The sequence below is a fragment of the Macaca mulatta genome, chromosome 11 (genome assembly GCF_049350105.2).
Source record: "Macaca mulatta isolate MMU2019108-1 chromosome 11, T2T-MMU8v2.0, whole genome shotgun sequence".
NCBI classification, from domain to species: Eukaryota; Metazoa; Chordata; class Mammalia; order Primates; family Cercopithecidae; genus Macaca; species Macaca mulatta.
The window spans coordinates 58,400,376-58,427,272 of NC_133416.1; the positions used below are offsets into that span (position 1 = coordinate 58,400,376).

General features: G+C 48.8%; 1 protein-coding gene and 2 long non-coding RNA genes across 11 annotated transcripts in view; 2 read left to right on the plus strand and 1 right to left on the minus strand.

Annotated features, from left to right (window-relative positions):
- POU6F1 (POU class 6 homeobox 1) overlaps positions 1-20,690 on the minus strand; it is a 32,469-nt gene extending 11,779 nt beyond the window's left edge. For 3 of the 9 annotated variants that reach the window (XM_077954291.1, XM_015151735.3, XM_015151732.3), the window contains exons 1-5: positions 20,275-20,690; positions 8,433-8,527; positions 6,165-6,360; positions 1,145-1,266; positions 16-241 (exon numbers count right to left, since the gene is read on the minus strand). In XM_077954291.1, the coding sequence (XP_077810417.1) occupies positions 16-241; positions 1,145-1,266; positions 6,165-6,360; positions 8,433-8,480 (592 nt within the window). In that variant the 5' untranslated portion in view covers positions 8,481-8,527; positions 20,275-20,690. Of the gene's footprint in view, positions 1-15; positions 242-1,144; positions 1,267-5,563; positions 5,747-6,164; positions 6,361-8,432; positions 8,698-9,758; positions 10,128-10,852; positions 10,959-20,274 lie in introns of those variants that run through there. The other 6 variants (XM_077954288.1, XM_077954284.1, XM_077954286.1 and 3 more) reach the window with 5 other exon arrangements.
- Positions 2,044-4,545, plus strand: LOC144332904 (uncharacterized). The gene is made up of 2 exons (XR_013401109.1): positions 2,044-2,669; positions 3,162-4,545. It is a non-coding gene; the product is annotated as an uncharacterized LOC144332904 (long non-coding RNA).
- Positions 10,276-17,280, plus strand: LOC144332910 (uncharacterized). Its single transcript, XR_013401115.1, has 5 exons — positions 10,276-10,549; positions 10,751-13,489; positions 14,739-14,826; positions 15,569-16,994; positions 17,156-17,280. It is a non-coding gene; the product is annotated as an uncharacterized LOC144332910 (long non-coding RNA).
- Positions 20,691-26,897: the final 6,207 nt, after the last annotated feature.

Genomic DNA, 26,897 nt, shown 5'->3' on the forward strand with positions numbered 1-26,897 from the left:
AAGAGTTGCCGTTACCTTGGAGACCGGCTAAAGGTGGCTTGAAAATTCCCCCCGTAGGAGAAGCAGCGGTCAGTCCTGGGAGGGCAGCCACGGTTGCTGTAGGAATTGTCCACACGGCCAGCCCCTGCTGACCAGCCACTTGACCTGCAATACTGATGGGGATAAGAAGAGGTTGAGTAACTGCCCCTGCTGGAACCATAACTCCTGTCAGAACTGTGGCTAAGTTTTCCTGAGTCAAGACCTGCAAAAGCAAACAAGATTTCAAAAAGAAAAGAAAAAATAAAAAATCAACATCGACAGCGCAAACACTGGGTCTCTGAGACCCAGCTGAGCACAAACAAAGCATTCTGAGGGCGATGGGGCAAAGGCCACATGAGGGTGGGGAAGAGCCAAACACTAGCTGGAGGCCCAAACCTGAGGGGGTGCCTGGACTGACTATCCTGCCTTCAGAGAAATCGCCCAAATCCAGGACAAGGTGGCCCTGCTCACAGGGTGGGAAGGGGGCACAGGCTTCCCCCACCACAGCCTGCTGCCTGCCAGGCCTTCTGCGGGCCCTTGCTGACAGGCCCTGTGCTTAGTGGCCAGGGAACAGGGAGCAGCGGCTGATGGAACCAAGTGGTCAAGGCCCCACAAAGGCCTCCGAGAAGTTTCTGATGGACCATACCCTTGGCTGGATGCCTGGGAGTCAGGGCATGTAGGGAAAGGGACAGGCAGCTCTGCATGCCTGCAGGATCCTGCAGGCAGCCTCTCACGGTGCTGGGGCCACTCCCTGGCTCTAAACGAGGACTCTGAACAATCCATTAACTCTTCCAGGCATCCACTGGAGGGCTGGCAAGGGTATTCATTCATTTAGTCTTTCGATAAACAGAAACTCTGGCTGCATGAAAGAGTTAATGTTATGTCTGTAATCCTGGCTGGGTCCAAGAAGAAGATTCTGCAAATGCAGATCCCCTTTTCCAAATAGGCCTGATATAGGCAAGGGTGAAGCTGGAGGTCCCTAGTAGGAGAGTCCCTCCCTCAAGCCATAGCCCCTTCCCTGTCCTGCCCCATGAAGTTCCCAGATTCCATGGCTTCCCCATGCTGGCTGTCCCATGCCTCGCTCCTGCCCCCAGCCCTCTGTCCAGCTCCCGAGGGCAGCCCTTACCTGGGGGGCAGCTTGTACAGCCAGTGGCGTCAGGGTCTGCGATGTCTGAGGCTGGCTTGGGGCTTGACTGAAGGTGGCAATGGCAGGGGCAGGGCTCGGAGGGATGCCCGGGGGTGACTTCACTTCAGAAGGCATTGAGAGAAAGAAGGACAAGGAGTGAGCCTGACGTGAGTGGAGGGGTCACCACAGCAGTACATGACATCCCATCTGCAGCCTGAAGCGGTGACCCTCAGTCCCATGCTGCATTGCTGCATAGCCCAAGACCAATCATTGGTCTTCCCTGGCCCACGAGGCAGCTTCCTGAATGCTACGGTGGTGAGAATAGGAGGCTGGGGAGCCCTGTGCCAGCTCTGGAACGTAAGCCAACACTTCTCACATCTAGCTGAAGAAGAGACCCAGGTGAGTGTTAGCCCTCATTTCCTGGTCCTGTAAAAACTGTCACATCATCAACAGAGTGGCCTGAATCCCACACGCGTGTCAGGGAAGGTCAGAGCGAGAATGGATGGGAGTGGCTGTCCTTGGTTCATCCAGCCACTGAATCGCTGTTCACCCACCTCCAGGGTACTTTTGGTTGCAGCTGCTGGTTTGGGGAAGGGCAGGAGTTCCTGAAGGGCAAAGTCCTGGAAGCAAGAGTCCCTGAAAATCGGACAGGTCTGTGCTGCACTACAGGATCACAGGGGTTCTCCAGGTCAGCCAGCTTTTCTCTGCCCTTCCCTGAGGTCTAAAGTCATGTAAGCAGCTTCAACGGGCTTCTAAATGAACTTCCCGTGACCTCAGCTTTTTGCCTCCTCTTGGTACCTTAGCCTATGCAGGTACTGGGGAACCCCCACCAGGAAACTTCACAGCCATACAACAATGAGAAGAATGGTTATTATTTAATATATGGTGAGTTAAAAGGAGCCTAGGAGTTGAGTGATGGATATTCGACCAGATCAGTGGCTTCTTTTTATTTTAATGTTTTTGAGACGGAGTCTTGCTCTGTCACCCATGCTAGAGTGCACTAGTGCAACCTCTGCTCACTGCAACCTCTGCCTCGGGTGTTCAAGGGGTTCTTCTGCTTCAGCCTCCCAAGTAGTTGAGATTACAGGCACATACCACCATGCCCAGCTAATTTTTTTCTTATTTTTAATTTTTTTTTTTTTGAGATGGAGTCTTGCTCTGTCGCCCAGGCTGGAGTGCAGTAGCACCATCTTGGCTCACTGCAGGCTCCGCCTCCTGGGTTCACGCCATTCTCCTGCCTCAGCCTCCCGAGTAGCTGGGACTACAGGCGCCACCACCACGCCTGGCTAATTTTTTGTATTTTTAGTAGAGATGGGTTTTCACTGTGTTAGCCAGGATGGTCTCAATCTCCTGACCTCGTGATCCGCCCGCCTTGGCCTCCCAAAGTGCTGGCATTACAGGCATGAGCCACCGCGCCTGGCCAATTTTTGTCTTGTATTTTTAGTAGAGACAGGGTTTCACCATGTTGGCCAGGCTAGTCTCAAACTCCTGACCTCAAGTGATGCACCTGCCTCAGCCTTCCAAAGTGCTGGGATTACAGGCATGAGCCACCGCGCCTGGCCAGATCAGTGGCTTCTTAAAACTGCTGGGCATATATTTCTAGGCTTTAATCCAGGCCTGCTGAATCAGAATGTCCAAGAGTGGAGGCTAGTTACCTCGCCTCTCTTTTTTCCTTCAAAGCTCCCACTGTGATATGGCCAAGAGTGGGAACCACTGAATCAGATAACCGCAAAGGTTCTGTCCAACCCTGCAGTCCTAGCCCATGTTTCAACTTGGGAAGGCTTCAACTTCAACTCAGGACTATACTTTTCACAGCATACAATAACAAAACCTAGGTAGTTTAAGGAATTAAAGAGACAAGCACACATCAACAAAGGCCTTATGAAATAGTAAAAGAAAACAAAATAACAGATTTATCTCCTCTGTGGCGGGAAGACACATTTCTAACTACTGAAAAAAAAAATCAGGCGGGGTGCAGTAGCTCACTCCTGTAATCCCAGCACTTTGGGAGGCTAAGGTGGTAGCATTACTTGAAGTCAGGAGTTGCCAGACCAGCCTGGGAAACAAAACAAGAACCAGCTCTACAGAAAAAATAATGAGTTAAAAAAATAAAACAGAAAAAAATCAGCAAACATAAGGAGAGTCTGAACATATGAAAATTTAAAAAACATTTTGTTGGACAAAATGTGACAAAACATAACAAGTAAGTGAGAAAATGGGAAAGTGACAAACATAAATGATGAAAGCTTACCCTCTAAAGAAGCAAAATATTCATTTTATTAGGGCATATTTAGTAGGACCATGGAGTCCAAGGTTTTACATACATTAGGGCTGCTATTGCTTCCTGCTGGACTGCAGAGAAAGACTAAAGGAACTCAGAGAACCAGCAACGATGTACCTGTTTCTCCACAGCACCACTCAATATAGTTTGTTTGTTTGTTTGTTTGTTTGTTTTTGAGACAAGGTCTCAACTCTATCACCCAGGCTGGAGTACAGTGGTGCAATCTCCCCTCACTGTAACCTCCGCTTCCCAGGCTCAAGTGATCCTCCCATGTCAGCCTCAGGAGCAGCTGGAACTACAGGCACCTGCCACCACACCTGGCTAATTTTTGTATTTTTTGTGTGTGTGTGGAGATGGGGTTTTGCCATGTTACCCAGGCTGGTCTCAAACTCCTGAGCTCAAGTAATCTGCACGCCTCAGCTTCCCAAACTGCTGGGATTACAGGCATGAGCCACCACGCCCGGCCACCAATATAGGTTTTATCATTGCTTATTTATTTTCTGGCTTAACAGGCATCTCATACCTTAAAGTCAATTACTTTTCTTCTCATTGATAGCAAGATTTTATATTTTTCCATGAAATGACTTCTCCTATGTTAATAATTAATTTCCCTTCAAAGAGAATTTTATTTCATTTCATTTCATTTGAGATGGAGTCTCGCTCTATTGCCCAGGCTAGAGTTCAATGGCACGATCTCTGCTCACTGCAACCTCTGCCTCCCGGGTTCAAGCGGTTCTCCTGCCTCAGCCTCCCAAGTAGTCAGGATTACAGGCGTGTGCCACCACACCCGGCTAATTTTTGTATTTTTTTAGTAGACATGGGATTTTGCCATGTTGGCCAGGCTGGTTTTGAACTCCTGACCTCAGGTGATCCGCCTGTCTAGGCCTCCCAAAGTGCTGGGATTATAGGCGTGAGCCACTGCGCCTGGCCTCAAAGGGAATTTTAGTAGACTGTCACACACAAAATTTTTTAAAGGACCAATACAAAAACATTCAAAGCAGCACTGTTTATGAAAATGAAAACCCAGACAATTTGACAATGGCCAAAACCAGAAGCAGGTGTGTGACTCTATGTCAGTAAAAGACATAGGTACATGAAATTACGTGGTGGTATAGTCTACCCTCAGTGGCCACAGCAATAAAAATATGTATGTGTGACAAAGACTGGATAGTAATTTAGAATGACACAAACCAATAGATTCTGTTTTCATCCTGGAAAAGTTTCCTGTTACTTAGTTTTTTTTTTTTTTTTTTTTTGAGACGGAGTCTCACGCTGTTGCCCAGGCTGGAGTGCAGTGGCGCGATCTTGGCTCACTGCAAGCTCCGCCTCCCGGGTTCCCGCCACGCCATTCTCCTGCCTCAGCCTCCTGAGTAGCTGGGACTACAGGCGCCCGCCACCGCGCCCGGCTAATTTTTTGTATTTTTAGTAGAGACGGGGTTTCACTGTGGTCTCGATCTCCTGACCTTGTGATCCGCCCGCCTCGGCCTCCCAAAGTGCTGGGATTACAGGCTTGAGCCACCGCGCCCGGCCTAGTTTTGTTTTAAAAACAGGAAACCTTTCTTAATCCTGCACATCTAGAAAGTTCCCATCACTTTAAGCTGGCAGCTTAGGTGACACCAGCAAAATACCTCCCTTACCTGGTTGATGATGACTAAAATTCCTTTATAAAGGAGGAGCCTTTTGCGAAAGGCTTAGACACACAAACTCCTGGAGAAGATGCACACTACACAAACACTCATGAAAATCATTGATTTAGGATCCATTTCTGAGAGTGAATTTGGGCAAGGAGCAGAATTAAGGCACCAGAGGAAATGAGATAGGAAGATGGATAAATGGGTGAAAAGCAAAGTGAGGGCATGGTGAATAAACCTGAGAAACTTCCCCTGTTTTCTGAAAAGGGGCTCCACTGCACAATGGCTATGCTGAATGGAAGGAGTGGCAGAGACGTAGGGTCCTTGTCTTCCCTGCCTGGTCTCCAGGGCACTGCCCCTTGGGAACAGGTGATGACCCATCCTGGCCTCAACATGGAAGCACAGCATTTCCAGGCTAGGGAAAAATTTTCGATCATGTCTCTTGTCATTCCTTTATCCAAAAAGGAAAGAAAATGACTAACGTTACTAGGGTTCCAAAGAACTTACATACTGATGTGAAGGTACAGCAAGTAATGTGTGGCCATGCAGTTTTCTTGTTAAGGAGCTGTTGCTTTTCTGAAGTTTGCCTCCTCGTCTTGGCCCACCCCCACCAGTCCAGATCTCCAGTCAAGGGAAGCGGGAATGTGCAGCAGAAGTCAAGGGGCAATGAATTGGGGTGTTCTGGGGAAACTGAAAAAGGAGGTCTAAGGCTTCCTGCAAAAGGAGATGACTACTCTGCAAGGTGTTAATGAGGAAGACTGATGAGAGGGTGCCCCCAAGCCAGGGAGCAGTGCCTGATCCCCCACAGCTCATCGGGTTCAACTCCCACGTTCAACCCCCTAAGCTCAGTGCTACCAGTCTCCTCCCACCTCACCCTGATCCACCCCAGTTTAGGCCTGGAAGTGACTCAGACTAGAACTAAAACTCCAGAAACAAGGAGTGTAGAGTAGCCCTAGCAGCTGACCAGAGGCACAGGCTGTCCAGTGGGCAGGCGGACAGGACCCTAAAACCACCTGAGCCCCAGGGATTCGTGCTGGCTCCCCAGGGACCACAGGAGGCACTCAGCACTCAGGTGGAGCAGTACCAGGTGGGGGTGACGGCCTCGTACCAGTTGCCTCTGCAGAGGAGCCCAGGTTGTCTGGCCCAGCTTTACCAGCAGCTTGACTGGCTTCAGCAGGGTCTCCGCTCTGGGAGCCCTTGGCGGCCACACCCTCCAGTCCTTTGCTCTCTTCCTCAGCAGGGAGCTGGGCATCCACTCCGACTTCCAGCACTCGGATGGTCTCATGACCTGACATCACGATGACCTGCAAGCAGAGGACGGGGGGGGGGGGGGCACTGTTGGGGGAGGGGCCAGTATAACCGCAGGGTTGTGGTTGCGGGAGAGAGGGGAGGGCATTTCGGGATGCAGACCTCCTGTCCAGAGGGCTGTGTGCTCTGTGAGAATTCCAGAGCCTGGGGCAGGCTGCAGCTCCCTGATTCCAGGGAAGGAGCTGCTGGAAGAAAGCAGGCCCTGGTGATAGGGAGAAGGGCCTGACGCAAGCTAGAAAAATGTCCCCCAGAGCCAAACCATTTGAGAGCTAGTTTCTCTTTGTTCCATCTCTTGGACTCAGTGCAGGGAGTGGTGGATGGCCTATCCTACAACTTGCAAGGATGTCCTCTTGGCAGCTAGGATCTTGGAACGTGGGTATGAGGGCTCCTAACATGGCATCCACAGCTTAAGTCGGGCCAGGAAGCAAATCCTTCTTCACTTCCCTTGAAATCATCTGAAAGTTCCCCAAAGATAAAGGGATGGAAAATGAATGCTCCACAATGCTGAGTAACTTTTATGGCCCATGATTCCTTTTATTTCCAAAACTCTAGAGTAAAGGCTCAGGATTTCCCTGCAAGCTAAATTCCTAAAACAAGAGTCAAGAATCCTGAAGATGCATCCTCTCCCTCTCTGCCTGGCACCGCTCCTGGACTGCAGTTTTGGTTTTTTTTTTTGAGATGGAGTCTTGCTCTGTCACCCAGGCTGGAGAGCAGTGGCATGATCTCGGCTCACTGTAAGCTCTGCCTTCCGGGTTCACGCCATTCTCCTGCCTCAGCCTCCCGAGTGGCTGGGACTACAGGCGCCCGCCACTACACCCAGCTAATTCTTTTGTATTTTTAGTAGAGACGAGGTTTCACTATGTTAGCCAGGATGGTCTCAATCTCCTCACCTTGTGATTCGCCCACCTCGGCCTCCCAAAGTGCTGGGATTACAGGCGTGAGCCACCGCGCCTGGCCTGACTGCAGCTTTTTATCCTATGGGTCTGTGGCTCCAGTCCTGCCACCTGCTGTGGGCATGCTCAGACCTCAAGGGCAATCTCCATGCATGAGTGATGCAGGTGGACCCTGAGCCTCCTCAGCACACTCGGTCTCCCTCCCCTGCCCAGATGCCCCACACTAGCTCTTCATCACCAGCACGGAAACCCTGCCAATTGGGCCATTTAAGAATAAGAGACAAAGTATGTAAATTAAACAGCTTTGTGTCAGGCCTCTCTGCATTTGGCCTGTGCCTGAAATCACTCTCACAATACTCTTTAAGCCTGAAAGTGGATCCAGTCAGAGGCTGTGCTGGAAAAAGTGACAATGTGACCCATCAGGAGAATATGAGATGAGTGAAATACATCCTACAAGCAGCTCTTGTGCTGCCTCCAGTTTGCCCTATGAGAGGCTTCACTCCAATTACGTTTTCAGAGAAATTCATCTTTTCTTTTCTTTTCTTTTTTTTTTTTTTTTTTGGAGACGGAGTCTCGCCCTGTCACCCAGGCTGGAGTGCAGTGGTGCGATCTCGGCTCACTGCAACCTCCACCTCCTGGGCTCAAGCAATTCTCCTGCCTCAGCCACCCAAGTAGCTGGGATTACAGGCACCCGCCACCACGCCCGGCTAATTTTTCTATTTTTTGTAGAGACGGGGTTTCACCATGTTGGCCAGGCTGGTCTCGAACTCCTGACCTCAGGTGATCCACCCGCCTCAGCCTCCCAAAGTGCTGGGATTACAGGCATGAGCCACTGTGCCTGGCCTTTTTTCTCCTTTTAAAAAATTATATAATAGTAATTTGCAAAAAAAACAATTAGAAAATATGTGTAAGCAATAAGAAAAACTAAAGAGTAAATTACCTGATGTTCAAAACTTCCTCCATGTAAACTTAAACATACTATGTACACTTTGATTTTAAAGTCACAGCTTCACTCCCCAAACCCAGACCCTGAGAAATCCTAAATGGCAAGTACCTCTGGACAGGTGAAGGGCGGTGAACCCTGGTAAGAAATGGACAGGGACAGGCCCTGTGGGGTCTTCCCACACCCCTCAGTCCATCACCCTTACTCCCCCTCTTCCCACCTCAGAAGATACCTGCTCATTGACAGTCAGAGGTGTCTCTGACCCGGCTCCAGGATCCATGGTCACTCGTCAGGGTCGGGTGGGGTCCGGCCCACACCTAGCACATCCTGGGTAGGATGGGATTGGAAAGGCAAAGGGTGATGTAACACAGTGATACAATTTCTATACCATCTAGAAAAGTCAGAATAGAATCGTAGGAAGACAGAGAAGCTAGGTTCTCCCAAGTATCTGTAGAGGTAAAAAAAAAAAACAAAAACAAAACAAACGAACAAAAAAACTAAAAACAACAACAACAAAAAACCAAAAAACAGGATTCTTTTTTTTTGAGACAGTTTCACTCTGTCACCCAGGCTGGAGTGCAGTGGCGCAATCTGTGCTCACTGCAGCCTCTGCCTCCTGGGTTAAACCGATTCTCCTGCCTCAGCCACTTGAGTAGCTGGGATTACAGGCATGTGCCACCACGCCAGGCTAATTTTTGTATTTTTAGTAGAGACAGAGTTTCACCACGTTGGCCAGGCTGGTCTTGAATTCCTGACCTCAAGTGATCCACCCACCTTGGCCTCCCAAAGTGCTGGGATAACAGATGTGAGCCACTGCACCTGGCCAAAAAACAGGATTCTAAGAACTTTAAAGTGTTGCATTTCTTACAGCATCCTAGGAGAATCCACACTCAGAAGAACCAGGAACATCTGGGCTTAGGGTGAGGAGAGTAAAGAAAGGGCAAGATATCTGTCCCTGGGGCTTCCCCAATCCAATGGGAGACAGCACACCCAGCAGAACCCAATGGGAATCTGACCCTGACCCTCAGAACCTTAGACTTAGGTAAGGAGCAAGGGAGAAATCTGGGCAGACTTCCTGGAATAGATGGTAAAAACATAAATTAAAGTGCTCTCCAACTTTAATATGCATGATCATCACCTAGAGCACTTAGTAAAAATGTTAGTATTTATATCAATTACAGAGTAGAGTGAGATTCAGTCTCAATAAATAAAGTACAGAGTAAAAATTTAAAAATAAAAATGTAAATGCAGACCCCTAGATCTTTTCCCCCAACTACTCTCAGAGTCTGATTCAATGGGTGAACATCACAGAATCAGCTCTCAGGTGACTCTATGATAGTGGCCCAAAGACCACAGTGGCCTGTAACAGACGAGGTGGGACATCCCAGATGGTAACAGCCTGCCCTGTGCAGTGAGGAGTGGGCAAAGCCCTCATGTAAGGACAGGTTGTCTGGCTAGAGCCACAAACCACAGTCATAAGAAATAAAGAAAACAGGTTGGGCGCAGTGGCTCATGCCTGTAATCCCAGAATTTTGGGAGGCCAAGGCAGGAGGATCACCTGAGTCCAGGAGTTCGAGACCAGCCTGGGCAACATAGTGAGGCCCTGTCCGTACCAAAAAACAAACAAACAAACAAACAAAAAATTAGCTGGGCATGGTGGCGCGTGCCTATAGTCCCAGCTACTCAGGAGGCTGAGGTGGGAAGATCGCTTGAGCCTGGGAGGCGGAGGCTGCAGTGAGCAGTGATTGGTGCACTCCAGCCTGGGTTACAGAACCAGACCCTGTCTCAAAAAAGAAAGAAAGAGATGATAGAGAGAGAGAGAGAGAGAGAGAGAGAGGAAAGACAATGAAGCGAATAGGTTAGACACTTTTATAGGAAAAAAAGCAATTAACATTTATTTTGAGTGCATATTGTATGCTAGACATTTTATATAACTCAATTGCTTGCTGTATTACTCATGCCAACTCTGGGGGTGTGGGGAATGGGAGGCACTATTATCCCCATGTTGCAGATGGGGAAACAAAGCCCAGAGGGATGTTCTGGATTCACCTTTCCTTTCTGCTATGGTCTGAATGTGTCTTTTTTTTTTTTTTTTTTTTTTTTTGAGACGGAGTCTGGCTCTGTCGCCCGGGCTGGAGTGCAGTGGCCGGATCTCAGCTCACTGCAAGCTCCGCCTCCTGGGTTCACGCCATTCTCCTGCCTCAGCCTCCCGAGTAGCTGGGACTACAGGCGCCCGCCGCCTCGCCCAGCTAGTTTTTTGTATTTTTTAGTAGAGACGGGGTTTCACCGTGTTCGCCAGGATGGTCTCGATCTCCTGACCTCGTGATCCGCCCGTCTCGGCCTCCCAAAGTGCTGGGATTACAGGCTTGAGTGAATGTGTCTTTCCCCCCAAATTCATGTGTCGAAATGCTAATCCCCAAGGTGACAGTATTAAGAGATGGGGCCTCTGGAAGGTAATTAGGAATGGGATTAGTGCCCGTATAAAAAAGGCCCGACGCTGGGTGCAGTGGCTCATGCCTGTAATCCCAGCACTTAGGGAGGCCGAGGCAGGTGGACTGCTTGCGCCCAGAAGTTCAAGACCAGCCTGGACAACATGGTGAAACCCCATCTCTACAAAAAGTACAAAAAGTAGCTGAGTGTAGTGGCGCGTACCTCTAGTCCCAGCTACTCAGGAGGTTGAGGCGCAAGGATCACTTGACCCCGGGAGGTTGAGGCTGTGGTGAGCTGTCTCGCCAGTGTCTTGCCACTGTACTCCAGCCTGGGCAACAGAGCGAGACCCTAGTGTGAGAGAGATACTTTCCCTCCTTTGACTATGTGAGGACACAGCAAGAAGGCTCTGTCAATGAGGAAGTGGGCCCTCACCAGACAACACCTTGATGTTGGACTTCCCACCTTCAGTACCATGAGAAATAAATTCCTGATGTTTATAAGCTACCCAGTTTATGGTATTTTGTTACAGCAGCCCAGACTAAGATAAATTCACATCCCATACAATTAACCATTTTAGCCACTTTAAAGAGAACCATATAATGGAATCTGGTGGATTCACACTTGCCACCATCACCACTGTCTAGTCCCAGAACATTTTCATCAACCCAAAAGGAAACTCCATATCCACTAATAGTTATTCACCCTCCACTGCCACTGCCCAAGCCCTGGCAACTACTGATGAACTTTCTCTATGGGGTTCCCTGTTCTGGATATTTCATGTAAATGGAACTATAGAATATGTGACTTTCTGTGTCTAGCTTCTTTCACTTAGCATGTTTCCAAGGTTCATCCACATTGTAGTATGTGTCAGAACTTCATTCCTTTTCATGGCTGAATAATATTCTATTGTGTGGATATACTACATTTTGTTTATCCATTCATTAGTTGGTGGATATTTGGGTTGTTCTACCTTTTGGCTATTGTGTATTGTGTATTATGACTACTGGGTATAATTTTTTTTGAAAACCTGTTTTCAATTCTTTGGGTATATACCTAGGAATGGAATTGCTGGATCACCCCTGGGGTTTTAGCATCTTCATTGCTTGGCAGAATGTTCCCTGATCAACCAGGTAAGGAGAACCATGAGGTTCCTTCCCTCCTTTTCCTTCCCTAACCCCTCCAGAGTGGGATTCAAGGAGAGGGCAAGCAATTCCAGGTACCTAACAATTTGAAAAAAGAGGAAATGAGCCTTCCCCTTTCAGGTACGATGAGGGGGTGTAGGAAGGGCAGGGAATTTGCTGAAAGAACTGGTGAGCATCTACCTACCTCACTGGGGCTCTAGCCTCCTTCTTAGGTGATGTCTCCCCTCAAAATTTTTTTCTTTTTTCTGAGACAGGGTCTTGCTCTGTTGCCCAGGCTGGAATGCAGTGGTATGACCATGGCTCACTGCAGCCTCAAACTCCCAGGCTCAAGTGATCCTTCCACCTTAACCACCAGCTGATTTTTTTTTTTTTTTTGGTAGATATGAGGTCTCACTATGTTGCCAGGGCTAGTCTTAAACTCTGTCCCCCCAGATTTTGTACATGGTAGTCTTCCATGAGTTTTTCAGAGAACTTGGCAATTTACCATCACTTCTGGGTAGGAATTGGGATAAGCTATGAAAGTTGTTACATACAGAAGCCATTTGCAAAGAAAATAAGAGGAAGAGACAACACTGAAATGAAAGCTGCACAAGCTGAATCTGGGTGCATTATAGCTTGATATATACATTTCATGGGGAGAAGAGTTTTCCAATTCCAAAGGTCATTAGGTGTAAGGTAGCAGTAGCCAATCTTCATGGACAACAAGGCACCTGCTTGAGAAGAGCGCTAAGTCTGCTCACAGTCTCATTGTAGCCTCTGGCTCCTTGCTGCCAACCATGGCCACTCACAGGGAGTGGCTGAGCATGGGCAGGTGTCCACTTTCTGACTGTGTTATGAGGAGGATTCAAGTAGTGATAAGGCTTGGGTGATTCTGATATCCCTTCCACCCTTAAGATTTGATGAGCTATGAGGACCTGGGTCCTCAGTGTCTGGTCCTTTAAGTCAAAGGCAAAGTCAGTCCTGAGACATAGCCTCTAGCCACACCTAAGCCCACACCAACCCACCAACCAGATTTCATTCAGCCCACCAGAAACCCAGGCAGAGCAGAGTCCAAGACCTCCTTTGTCCCAGATCTCAGACTCCCTTGTCTCTGTCTGTCTTACCTTTAGATGGCTATTACACATGTATGTGATATCAACGTCTGACAAGCAGACACTCAGCATTTTGACTCTGAGCTGTGCCCTGCGTGTTCCCCTTGCTTGGGTCCTCTGGACCCAAGACCTAGAGGACCTAGCAGGTCCTCTGGACCTGCTGCCATCTCCTTGTCAGGAACTTCCAAATTTTTTTCAAGCCTCAGGCTGTGGCTTGGTTCCAGTGACCAGACAGCCATCTTCAGTTTGCTTTTTGACCATTTCCCCAATGACTGCATAAATAGCACATCTGGATGGCCTCCTTTAAGCCCATGATGCTATGCAGTGCCCACAGCCTGAAGGCCAGGGAGAAGAGACAATCAGCTGTCTGTTTCCAGAGAAGGAGCTCCTGTCCCCATCCCAGCAGTAGAATCCCAATACATACACACATCACAGCAGAGCTGCTCTGGTTAAAGCTGGGGAGGGAGCCAGAGCCCACCAAGGGCCCTCTCCTTTACCTTTTTTCTCCAGTGAGTTGAGTTTGAAAAACATCTGGATCAGGGCTGGCAAGGCACTCTGGCTGGCTAGCAAATGGCTCACTTATTTATCCCTTGCTTTCCTCGCTAACATCTAAAAACCCAGGCAGGGCTGGGCACAGTGGCTCACGCCTATAATCTCAATGCTTTGGGAGGCTGAAGGGGGAGGATCGCTTGAGCTCAGGAGTTTGATGCCTTCCTGGGCAACGCAGGGAGACTCCGTCTCTACAAAAAATAAAAATTAAAAAAACTAGCCAGGTGTAGTCATGCACACCTATAGTCCCAGCTACTTGGGAAGCTGAGGTAGGAGGATTGCTTGAGCCACAGAGTTCAAGGCTGCAGTGAGTCGTGATCATGCCACTACACTCCAGCCTGCACTCCTTGACAGAGAAAGACCTTGTCCCTAATAAATAAATAAATATATATATATTTTAAAAAAACTCGGCCGGGCGCGGTGGCTCAAGCCTGTAATCCCAGCACTTTGGGAGGCCGAGACGGGTGGATCACGAGGTCAGGAGATCGAGACCATCCTGGCTAACACGGTGAAACCCCGTCTCTACTAAAAAATACAAAAAACTAGCCGGGCGAGGTGGCGGGCGCCTGTAGTCCCAGCTACTCGGGAGGCTGAGGCAGGAGAATGGTGTGAACCTGGGAGGCGGAGCTTGCAGTGAGCTGAGATCCGGCCACTGCACTCCAGCCTGGGTGACAGAGCAAGACTCCGTCTCAAAAAAAAAAAAACCAAGCAGCCTCCGGGGTAAAAGGAACAGCGAGGGCTAAGGCATTTGCCTACCACCTGAGAATCGAAAGAGGTCCAGGGCCATGCAGGATTTTCAGTGGGGGAGAATGAGCTAGAGGACCTGGTTCTACCTGTCACTCTCCTCTGGAACTGCTTTGGGTTTAGGGCAACATTCCAAGATACCTAGGAGGAGGAGTGGGATATCCCAAACAAATCAGAACTCCCTAGAATAGTCTAAGATCCTATTAGAAGAAATCCTGAAACGTCTTGCCCTTCATTTTTTTGTTGTTGTTGTTTTGTTTGTTTTTGTTTTTTGAGAAGGAGTCTGGCTCTGTCGCCCAGGCTGGAGTCCAGTGGCACAATCTCGGCTCACCGTAACCTCTGCCTCCCGGGTTCAAGCAATTCTTCTGCCTCAGCCTCCTGAGTAGCTGGGACTACAGGTGTGTGCCACCATGCCCAGCTAATTTTTGTATTTTTAGTAGAGACGGGGTTTCACCATATTGGCCAGGCTGGTCTCAAACTCCTGACCTTGTGATCCACCTGTCTCGGCTCCCAAAGTGCTGGGATTACAGGCGTGAGCCACCATGCCCAGCCAACCCTTCGTTTTTTCAACACATGTTTCAGTGGCTACTATGTGCTAGGCACTGGGAATTCAATGGGGAAAAACACATTTCCCACCTTTTCAAGAAATCTATAGTCCAGGCCGGGCGCGGTGGCTCACGCCTGTAATCCCAGCACTTTGGGAGGCTGAGGTGGGTAGATCACCTGAGGTTGGGAGTTCGAGACCAGCCTAACCACTATGGAAAAACCCTGTCTCTGCTAAAATTACAAAATTAGCCGGGGGTGGTGGCACATGCCTGTAATCCCAGCTACTCGGGAGGCTGAGGCAGGAGAATCACTTGAACAACTGGAGGCGGAGGTGAGCCGAGATCGTGCCATTGCACTCCAGCCTGGGCAACAAGAGTGAAACTCCGTCTCAAAAAAAAAAAAAAAAAAAAAGCTATAGTCCAATATGGGAGTCAAGGAAATAAGAAGGTAACTACAATACAGTATGTTTAAGTGTCATGGTGGGTGAATAAAAAGCAGTAAAGAATCTACAGGAGGGACACCTAACACTTAATGCAGTTTTTTTGTTTTTGTTTTTTCTTTTTCGAGATGGAGTCTTGCTCTGTCACCCAGGTTGGAGTGCAGCGGCACGATCTCAGCTTACTGCAGCCTCCGCCTCCCAGGTTCAAGCAATTCTTCTGCCTTGGCCTCCTGAGTAGCTGGGACTACAAGTGTGCACCACCACACCAGGCTAATTTTTGTATTTTTAGTAGAGACAGGGTTTCACCATGTTGCCCAGGTTAGTCAAGAACTCCTGACCTCAAGTGATTCACCTGCCTCAGCCTCCCAAAGTACTGGGATTACATGTGTGAGCCACCACGCCTGGCCTGTAAGGCAGTTTTATGCAGTGCTTGTTCCCAGCGAGGCCTGTATTTCAGACATGAAATTTTATGTAAAAGAATCTTGTCCTATGTAGGAAAATGGAACTTGTATGGGATTCAGACTTTTAAATTCAGATCCATTTCTGGTTTTATTATTATTTTTTTTTTCAGAGACAGGGTCTTTCGATGTTGCCTAAGCTGGTTTCCAACTCCTGGGCTCAAATTATCTTCCCACCTCCCAAAGTGCCGGTATTACTGGCATGAGCCACCATACCTGGCCCATTGCTATGGTTTTCTTTTTTTTTAACTTTTTTGAGATGGAGAGTTGCTCTTGTTGCCCAGGCTGGAGTGCAGTGGTGCAATCTCAGCTCCCTGCAACCTCCGCCTCCCAGGTTCAAACGATTCTCCTGCCTCAGCCTCCTCAGTAGCTGGGACTACAGGTGCCTACCACCATGGTCAACTAATTTTTGTATTTTTAGTAGAGACGGGGTTTCCCCGTATGGGCCAGGCTGGTCTCGAACTCCTGACTTTGTGATCTGCCCACCTCGGCCTCCCAAAGTTCTGGGATTGCAGGCGTGAGCCACCGCACCCGGCCTAATTTCCTTATCTTGAAAATGGTGACTAGGCTGGGCATGGTGGCTCATGCCTATAATCCTAGCACTTTGGGAGGCCAAGGCAGGAGGATCACCTGAGGTCAGGAGTTCAAGACCAGCCTGGCCAACATGGGGAAACGCCATCTCTACTAAAAATACAAAACTTAGCGAGGTGTGGTGGCGGGTGCTTGTAATTCCAGCTACTCATGAAGCTGAGGCAGGAGAATCGCTTGAATCGGGAGGCGGAGGTTGCAGTGAGCCAAGATCACGCCATTGCACTCCTGTCTGGGAGACAGAGTGAGACTCTATCTCAAAAAAATAATAAATAAATAAATACAATGGTGATTACATAGGCCAGCCCTATGGGATGGTTATGATGATGATATAAGATCATATAAATGAAATGCTTAGCTTGACTCTTACCACAGTCATCTTCATTTTTATCTATATGTACATAGAGGTAAACAGAGGTCAGGTGACTTGACCAAGGGCACAGGAGAGTCAGGGGCAGATTCAAACTTCAAGGCTCTGTCCACCTGCCCCGGACCCCGTCCTCCTGACACCACACAGAGCTTCCTCTCAGGAAATGGGAGGAAGGCTGATGGGGACTGCTCTGGGCCCCAAGGCTCAGGACACACTAGAAAACAAGGATCTCAATTCTGCTCCACACTGACGCCTGCCCCCACACCCTGAACCATCAGCAGAGATAACAGTCTTGCCAAGCTGTTGGTAGACCAGCTAGGCACACATAGGCCAGAGAAAGGAAAAAGAACGATGAGGTGACCAAAAAAAAATAGGAGAGTAGAGTCAAGCGTAGTGACTCACACCTGTAATCCCAGCACTTTGGGAGGCTGAGGCGGGTGGATCACTTGAGGTCAGGAGTTGGAGGGCAGCCTGGCCAACGTTGTGCAACCCCATCTTTACCGAAACATAACAAACCCAAACAAATAAACAAATAAAAAATTAGCTGGGTGTGGTGGTGCAGGCCTGTAGTCCCAGCTGCTTGGGAGGCTGAGGCCAGAGAATCGCTTGAGCCTGGGAGGCTGAGGCTGCAGTGAGCCGAGATCGTGCCACTGCACTCCATCCTGGGTGACAGAGTGAGACTCTGTCTCAAAAAAGAAAAAAAGAAAAAAGAAAGAAAGAAAGAAATGTGAAAAATGAAAAGTAGATATGTTCCTAGTAGACTGTAAGCTTCAGGAAGGCAGGGATCATGTCAGGTTATCATCATATCCCGGGTGCGTAGGATAAGATCTGGTAAATAACTCGGTACATGAATATGGGCTGAAAACAAATAAGATATGAGGTCATGTCATTGCCACATCACTTAGCCTCTTAGTATTTCCTACCTTTTCCCTCAAAACACACACCCTATTTCAAATGTTTTGCCTCCATTTCCAGTACTGGGGATACTTAAAAATGATTTCAAAGACGTGGTACAGGCCGGGTGTGGTGGTTCACGCCTGTATGTAATCCCAGCACTTTGGGAGGCTGAGGTGGGCGGATTACTTGAGGTCAGGAGTTCAAGATCAGCTTGGCCAACATGGTGAAACCCCATCTCTGCTAAAAATACAAAAATTAGTCAGGCATGGTGGTGTGCACCTATAGTTCCAGCTAGTTGGGAGGCTGAGGTGGGCGAATTGCTTGAACCCGGGAAGTGGAGGTTGCAGTGAGCCCAATATCGCACCACTGCACTCCAGACTGAGCAACACAGTGCAACCCTGTCTCAAAAAAAAAAAAAAAAAAAAAGATTTCAAAGGTGTAGTATTGGGTTCTGGAGAACCCAGACCACACTGACCCCTTCCTAAAATGCCCGTCCAATTTCTCATTCCAAGCCTTCCTCCCTTAGTCAGTTTCTCCTGCATCCCACTCTCTCTTCTGCCTCATGAACACTCATTTTGACACAGGGGGGTCAAAGGCAGTTTTAAAGGCAGAGGACACAGCTTGAATACTGCTTCTACTAGAGGTATTCCCTATAAGCCTCAGTTTCCTTATCCAAAATGGAACCAAATTATAGTAACCACCTCATGGGTTATTGTGAGGATTAAATTGATAACATTTATGGAAGGCACTTAAAATAGGGCCTAGCATGAAACAAACACTATATATGTGTTTGTTATTATCACTGCTATTATTTTGAACTGAAGTAAAGCATGCATATAAAAATGTTTTTTGTTTGTTTGTTTGTTTTTGTTTTTTTTTGAGATGGAGTCTCGCTCTGTCACCCAGGCTGGAGTGCAGTGGCACCATCTCGGCTCACTGCAAGCTCCGCCTCCCGGGGTCACGCCATTCTCCTGCCTCAGCCTCCCGAGTAGCTGGGACTACAGGCACCTGCCACCACATCTGGCTAAGTTTTTTGTATTTTTAGTAGAGACGGGGTTTCACCATGTTAGCCAGGATGGTGTCGATCTCCTGACCTTGTGATCTGCTTGCCTCAGCCTCCCAAAGTGCTGGGATTACAGGCGTGAGCCACCGTGCCCGGCCAAAAATGTTTTAAATTATAAAGCATTTTAAAAATGTAAAAGATAGCCAGGCACGGTGGCTCACGCCTGTGATCCCAGCACTTTGGGAGGCCAAGACAGGTGTATCACCTGAGCTAAAGAGTTCAAGACCAGGCTGGGCAACACGGTGAAACCCCACCTCTACTAAAATACAAAAAAATCAGCTAGACTCTGTCTCAAAAAAAAAAAAAAAAAGAAAATGTAAAAGATTATTCTGATAATTTTATAGTGAGTAAATCTTGGGGACAAGAATATGAGCTTATCCCAAGTTCCTTCAAAACGCAGAGAAACCTCACATGAGCAAATTTTTTCTGACTCATTTTTCTTAACTGCCAGGTAGTACGTCCAGGAACAAAACAGAAGAAATGGCTACATAGACACACACTGACACACAATCACCCTATGGTATTACCTTGTTAGTTTTCATGTTTAGCATCTACTTGTCCACCCCCAAAATAAGAACTCCATGCTAGAAGCTTCGTCTGAATTGTTCAGAGCATGGCACTGAGTGGGTATTTCTGTTGAACTAATGAAGAAATGAAGTTCTACAGCAGATAAGCGGAGTACCTGGTCACAGAAGCATCACTTTGAGGACCAGGACTTGAATGAAAGTGGAATATATGGAATTATACCTCAGAAGGCCTCTGCCAGTCAGTGGTGGCTGTCTTAGACTGCTAAATAAGGGGCATGGGATACATGTATATGAACAATTGAAGACCAGCCCTCTGCTTTTGGAACAAGGAATTGGGGAAGGGCAAACGAGGTTAAAAATCTCTGCAAAGAGCCTCTTTTCTTTGGCCCAGGAACGCGTCCTGAACTCTTCTGATTGCCCCCTGCCCAGCAGCAGAGACTATTCTGTGAAGGTTTTAGGCTTCCAATCGGGCTGAGTAGGGTATTCTGCCGCGAAAGTGGAGGTTAGAGGGTATGCTGGGAGCTCCCTTGGCCTTGCCAGGTGAGCTTGCCGAGGGAGAATGCATCGGGACCATTATTATGACTATTTATTAATAATAATATCGTTATTAAATATTTATGAAGTGCTCATGCTCTGCTAGAAGGTGGCTCTCCCATCACTGCCCCACCCTTCCAGCAACGCCTGGGTCCCTACCCCCGAGTCCCACCGGTCGTCCCGGAGTTTGTTCATTCGGGAGAACTGTGACAGGTCGCCCTGGCCGCTCCAGCTGGCCCTAACCGCCAGGAACCCAGGCGTCCGTGTTCTCCAGCGGGGCAAGGATCCGCTCCTGGTCGCCACTGGGTCTGTGTACAGAGCGTCCCCTGTGGTCCGTACCCCACAAGGGCTTCCAGGGGCAGAAACGAGGAGGGGCCAGGTTGGGGTTCCCCACCGGGTCCACCTGGCGGCCGCCCCCTCCGCTCCAGGTCCAGGGCGGCCCGCGGGCGAACGAGGGCGCGGCCCCCGGGTGTCCGGCCCCAGGTGGGCAACCGCGAGCTGTCCCGTTCCCGCAGCTCCCCGCCGGCCCGGCCCCGCATCCCGCCGCCTCGGCCCCGCGGCTTTTTTTCTCTTTATCATAAATATATAAATTATGCTAATTACGGGCATTGCATATTAACCAAACCCGAAACCTCCCCTGCCCGGCCCCCTCCCCCTCCGTGCAAACCCCTCCCCGCCCCGGACCCCGCTACTTACCGGAGCCCGAGCCCGAGCCGCCTTCGCCGCGGGTGACCGGCGGCCACCGATTAGAGATTCATCTCACAGCCCGGGCCAGGTGGCCGGGGCCGGGGCCACGGCGGCCGCCGCCCGCAGACAAAGAAGCCAGTGCGGCTTGGCTGGGCTCGGCTCGGCCCGGGAGCTGGTCGGGACCCGCCGCCGCCCCCGGGCCCCCAGCCTGGGCTGGGCAGAGCCGAAGGGCGCTCCACGGGCTACGCCGGGCGGAGTGGGGAAGGCCGGGAAGCGGGAAGGGGAAGCTGGGTTGGGGGGCGGTCAGGTATATATTTTTCTTCGTCCCCCCCTTCAACGACCCCCCCCTTTTCCCTCCCCCCCTTTTTTCCCTCCTTCTGCTACTTGGATTTTTTTAGCTGCTGCGTCATGAGCATAATTTATGCAAAGAGCTTTGCCGCATGCTGCACCGCCCGCGCCAGCCGCCGGGGGCGGCGGGCTGGGCTGGCGGTCAGGGAAGGGAGGGGAGCCGGGGAGCCGGGAGCGAGGGGTGGGGGTGGGGAGGGGACCCTCGGGCCCTCGCCAAGCGGGAGGTCCCGGAGGCTCTCTCTCCTGGGACAGGGATGGACGGTCAGTGGATCTGGTTACTCAGCCCCTCCAAGGTGCCGCGGAGGTGGTTTCATTTCGGAAGGTGCCTGAGTAAGAGCTGGAGTCCGGACTGGGGACCCTCCATGCCACATGGCCTTCAGCCGAGGGTTGGGGCGGTGACTCCCGGCCACCGCCTTTCCTCTAGGTAGTCAACTGTCCTCAATGTTGAAAGTCAAGTTTATGTCTATCCCTCCCTCCCTCCCTAGAAAGGCGGGGGAACTCCACATCGCTCGGCCAACGTGGAGAACCTCTGAACAGCTGTGCCCCAGCGCCAAAGCAGCGAAGGGTCCCAGGTCCCTCACCCGGTGGCGGCCGTGGGCTGTGTTGTCTAAAAGCAGCTCTCCGGCCTTGTTGTCCAAGTAGACAAGGAAATGTGAACAGAAAGACAAAGTTCAGTGGAATGGTGAAAAACCTCTAGCAGCTTCTAAAGGTAGAGAGGGGACCAGAAAAGGGATGGATGTGGGGGACTGAGGGAAAGCAGATTGGAGAAGTGGTGGACAAATGAAAGAGGAAAAAGTTGGAAGACCAAAGTGGAAGCGTGGGAATGAAGGGAGAAAAACTGGGAAGGAAGGAGGCTCTGTAAATCCAGTGAATGTGGATCCGAATACTGAGGCCACCTGCTGTCACCCTAGGCACCCCTTCCCATCCACCCCGTATTTGGTGGTCTGAGGTAGATGGGTTAGAGGCAGTGTGAGAATGCAATTGGAGGCCTCAGTCCTCCCCGGGACTGCTCCGTAAGGCCTCCTGGTGGAAGGGCATTGAATGGCCCGGCCTCCTCGTTAACCTGGCCAGTGGACCAGGCTTGTATTAGCTTGCTGTTTCCATCTGGAAGTGAGCAGGCACTGCTGGCGGCGGATTTATGAGTAACCAATGTATTAGGAGTCAGAATACGTGAAACCAATGTATTAGGAGTCAGAATATGTGAAAAAACTGAAAGCTGCAAGCTCTATACAACTGTAAGGTGTCATTCCTTGTACAATAGTTTGAACTCGTTTTAATGGCCCTGTGAAACTCTCCTGCGTGGCTTGGTATTACACCTGTGAAACTCTACTACGTGGCATGATATTACAGTTCTTGGGATTTTTGTTTGGTCTGTAGTCCCTGTAGTCTCCCTGGACTGTGAATTCTTTGAGAGCACTGGTTGTGACTTACTCATGTTTGTATTTCCCACTACTCTTTATGTGAACAAGGGGCTCAGTATTGCTGCTGAACTTTATCACATGAAGGTTGAACCTTTTAATTTATGTCACTTGGTTTGGTGCTACACATAGATAGATCAAAGGTTTTGGATAGCATGGATATCAGTGACAGTTTGAAGAAAGAAATATGGATGTGATCAGAAGAGTTCAGGGAGACATACATAAAAATGTTGGCCGGGCGCGGTGGCTCAAGCCTGTAATCCCAGCACTTTGGGAGGCCGAGACGGGCGGATCACGAGGTCAGGAGTTCGAGACCATCCTGGCTAACACGGTGAAACCCCGTCTCTACTAAAAAATACAAAAAACTAGCCGGGCGAGGTGGCGGGCGCCTGTAGTCCCGGCTACTCGGGAGGCTGAGGCAGGAGAATGGCGTAAAAACCCGGGAGGCAGAGCTTGCAGTGAGCTGAGATCCGGCCACTGCACTCCAGCCTGGGCGACACAGCGAGACTCCGTCTCAAAAAAAAAAAAAAAAAAAAAATGTTAATCATGGTTTTCTTTATATTGTAAACACTTCTGTATTACTTAAATATTTGATGAGCATATATTACTTTTTGTTTGTTTATTGGGGCATAACATGTACACAGAATGTGTATACCTTGATAGATTTTTACATGTATATATGTACATGTGTGTATATATGTATATACACCTGTATATATACACACATACACATATGTGCATGTATGTATATATACATATATACATGTACACACACACACACATATATATATCCATGTAATCCCCACCCAAAACAAGATACAGAGCCTTTCCAAGACCTGAGAGGATTCCCTTATGTTCCTTCACAGTCCATAAATTCCCAAAGTAACCATTATTCTGATTTCTGTCACCATGGATTACTTGAGCTGATTCTTGAACTTCTCATAAATGGAATCAGACAGTATACAATCTTTTGTGTTTGGCTCCTGTCACTCAACAAAATTTTTTTTTTTTTTTTGAGACAGAGTCTTGCTCTGTCGCCCAGGCTGGAGTGCAGTGGTGTGATCTTGGCTCACTGCAACCTCCACCTCCCGGGTTCAAGTGATTCTCCTGCCTCAGCCTCCCAAGTAGCTGGGACTGCAGGTTCGTGCCATCACGCCCAGCTAATTTTTTTTTTTTGAGACGGAGTCTTGTTCTGTCGCCCAGGCTGGAGTGTAATGGCGTGATCTCGGCTCACTGCAACCTCCACCTCCTGGGTTCGAGTGATTCTCCTGCCTCAGCCTCCTAAGTAGCTGGGATTACAAGCGCACGCCACCATGCCCGGCTAATTTTTATATTTTTAGTAGAGATGGGGTTTCACCATGTTGGTCAGGCTGGTCTTGAACTCCTGACCTCATGATCCACCCACCTCAGCCTCCTAAAGTGCTGGGATTACAGGCATGAGCTACCACGCTCTCAGCTAATTTTCAATACTTTTGGTAAAGGCAGGGTTTCACCATGTTGGCCAGGCTGTCTCGAACTCCTGACCTCAAGTCATCCACCTTCCTCAGCCTCCCAAAGTGTTGGGATTACAGGTGTCAGCCACCACACCTGGCCTCAACATATGTTTTTGAGATTCATCCATGTTGTTGATTGTAGAAGTATTTTTTTTTTATTGCAAGTGTAGTATTCCATTGCATAATTATACCACAATTTATCCATTCCATTATTGATGAGCATTTGGTTGTTGTTTGGGTCTCTTAGGAATAAAACTGCTATGAGCATTCTTGTACATGTATTTTGGTGAACATATGCACTTTTTTCTTCTGGGTAAATACTGAGGAGTAGAATAGCTAGGTTTGGGGTATATCTTTAGCTTGTGTCCATATTGCTAAATAGCTTTCAAACCAATTTATATCTTTGTATGAAAGAGCAATGTATGAGAGAGTTCTGATTGTTCTACATCCTCACCAGTATGTGGTATTGGTAGTCTTCTTGCAATGAAAGTTTATTACTTTTTGGCTGGGCGCTGTGGCTCACGCCTGTAATTCCAGCACTTTGGGAGGCCGAGGTGGGTGTATCGCCTGAGGTCAGGAGTTCGAGACCAGCCTGGCCAACAAAGTGAAACCCCGTCTCTACTAAAAATATAAAAACTAGCTGGGCGTGGTGGTGGGCGCCAGTAATCCCAGCTACTTGGGAGACTGAGGCAGGAGAATTGCTTGAACCCAGTAGACGGAGGTTACAGTGAGCCGACACGGTGCCACTGCACTCCAGCCTCAGTGACAGAGTGAGACTCCGTCTCAAAAAAACAAAAAACAAATAAACAAAAAAAAAAGTATATTACTTAAAACAATTTTTTTTTTTTGGCTGGGCGTGCCAAAGACCGCACCTGGCTTTTTTTTTTTTTTTTTTTTTTTTGAGGCAGAGTCTCAGTCTTTAGCCCAGGATGGAGTGCAGTGGCGCGATCTCCACTCACTGCAACGTCTGCCTCCTGGGTTCAAGTGATTCTCCTGCCTCAGCCTCCTGAGAAGCTGGGATTACAGGCATGTGCCATCATGCCCAGCTAATTTTTGTATTTTTAGTAGAGACAGGGTTTCGCCATGTTGGCCAGGCTGATGTCAAACTTCTGACATCAGGTGATCTGCCTGCCTCCGCCTCCCAAAGTGGTGGGATTACAGGTGTGAGTCACCATGCCTAGCTTAATATTTCATTATTTTTATTTTAAAATTTTATTATTATTTTTTTGAGACAGAGTCTTGCTCTGTCACCCAAGCTGGAGTGCCGTGGTAAGACCTCAGTTTGCTGCAACCTCCACTTCCTGGGTTCAAGTGATTCTCCTCTCTCAGCCTCTCGAGTAGCTGGGATTACAGGCATGCACCACGATGCCTGGCTAATTTTTGTTATTTTTAGTAGAGATGAGGTTTCACCATGTTGGCCAGGCTGGTTTTGAACTCCTGACCTCAAGTGATCCATCTGCTTCGGCCTCCCAAAGTGCTGGGATTACAGGTGTGAGCCACTGCACCCAACCTATAATATTTTGTTATAGCAGCCCAAACGGACTACGACCCAGCCATACTGATCCAGTTTAAGTTTCTTGAACTCCGAGCTCTTTCCTGCCTCATTGCCTCTGCCTGTGCTGTTCCTTCTGCCTCCTCCTTAGCCCATCTTTCAGGTCTTGCCTTATATATGGCTTCCTTCCTCAGAGACATTTTCCCTGCACTTCAGTGTTATTCTGTCTCGTATCACCTTCCTGTTTTCTTAAACACCATGCATGCTGATATATTTATGTTTATTTTCTTTTTTTTTTTTTTTTTTTTGAGACGGAGTCTTGCTCTGTCGCCCAGGCTGGAGTGCAGTGGCCGGATCTCGGCTCACTGCAAGCTCCGCCTCCTGGGTTTACGCCATTCTCCTGCCTCAGCCTCCCGAGTAGCTGGGACTACAGGCGCCCACCAGCTCGCCCGGCTAGTTTTTTGTATTTTTTAGTAGAGACAGGGTTTCACCGTGTTAGCCAGGATGGTCTCGATCTCCTGACCTCGTGATCCGCCCGTCTCGGCCTTCCAAAGTGCTGGGATTACAGGTTTGAGCCACGGCGCCCGGCCTTTTTTTGCTTTTTTAGTAGAGAGGGGGTGTCACCGTGTTAACCAGTATGGTCTTGATCTCCTGACCTCGTGATCCTCCCGCCTTGGCCTCCCAAAGTGCTGGGATTACAGGTCTGAGCACCACACCCGGCCCCGTCTTTACTAAAAATACAAAAATTAGCCAGGTGTGGTGGCACGCGCCTGTAGTCCTAGCTACTAGGGAGGCTGAGGCAGGAGTATCGCTTGAACTGGGAGTTGCATAAGCTGAGACCATGCCATTGCACTCCAGCCTGTGTGACAGAGTAAGGCTCCATCTATTAAAAAAAAAAAAAAAAAAAAATTATATACTGGATGGCTTATAAACAACATAAATTTATTTCTCACAGTTTTGGAGGCTGGAAAGTTCAATATCAAGATGCTGACTAATTTCTTCTGAGGGCCTGCTTCCTAGTTCATAGCCATCTTCACATGATGGAAGCAGGCTAGGAAGCTCTCTGGGGTTCCTTTTATAAAGGTGCTGATCCCATTCATGAAAGCTCTGCCCTCATGACCTAATCACCTCCCAAAGGGCCCACCTAATACCATCACACTGGGGGCCAGAATTTCAATATATGAATTTCGAAGGGGACACAAACATTTGGTTTCTGGTAGGCTGGGACACAGCAAGAGGTGGGGAGAATTGTACAAAATGGGGTTGGAAAGGGAAGCAGATACCAAATCAGGTAGGCTTGGCCATATATACCTCTAATCTTTCTAATTGGATCCCTATATACCTCTAATCTTTCTAATTGGATCCCTTCTAGCTTTGCAAACTCAAGATTTACCTCCTCCAAGAAGGATTCCTGTATAATACATACCACATTGTTCTAATTAATATTATTATTATTATTTTTTTGAGATAGGGTCTCACTCTTTCACCCAGCCTGGATGTAGTAGTGTGATCTTGTTTCACTGCAGCCTCAATCTTCTGGGCTCAAGCGATCCTCCTGCCTCAGCCTCCCAAGTAGCTGGGACTACAGGTATGTGCCACCATGCCTGGCCAATTTTTGTATTTTTTGTAGAGATGAGGTTTCGCTATATGTTGCCCAGGCTGGTCTTGAACTCCTGGGCTCAACTGATCTGCCAGCCTCAGCCTGCCTAAGTGGTGGGATTACAGGCTTGAAGGACTGTGCCCAGCCAATATTACTTTTTTTTTTTTCTTTTTTGAGATGGAGTCTCACTTTGTCGCCCAGGCTGGAGTGCAGTGGCAGGATCTCAGCTCACTGCAACCTCCACCTCCCAGATTGAAGGGATTGTCATTACTCAGCCTCCC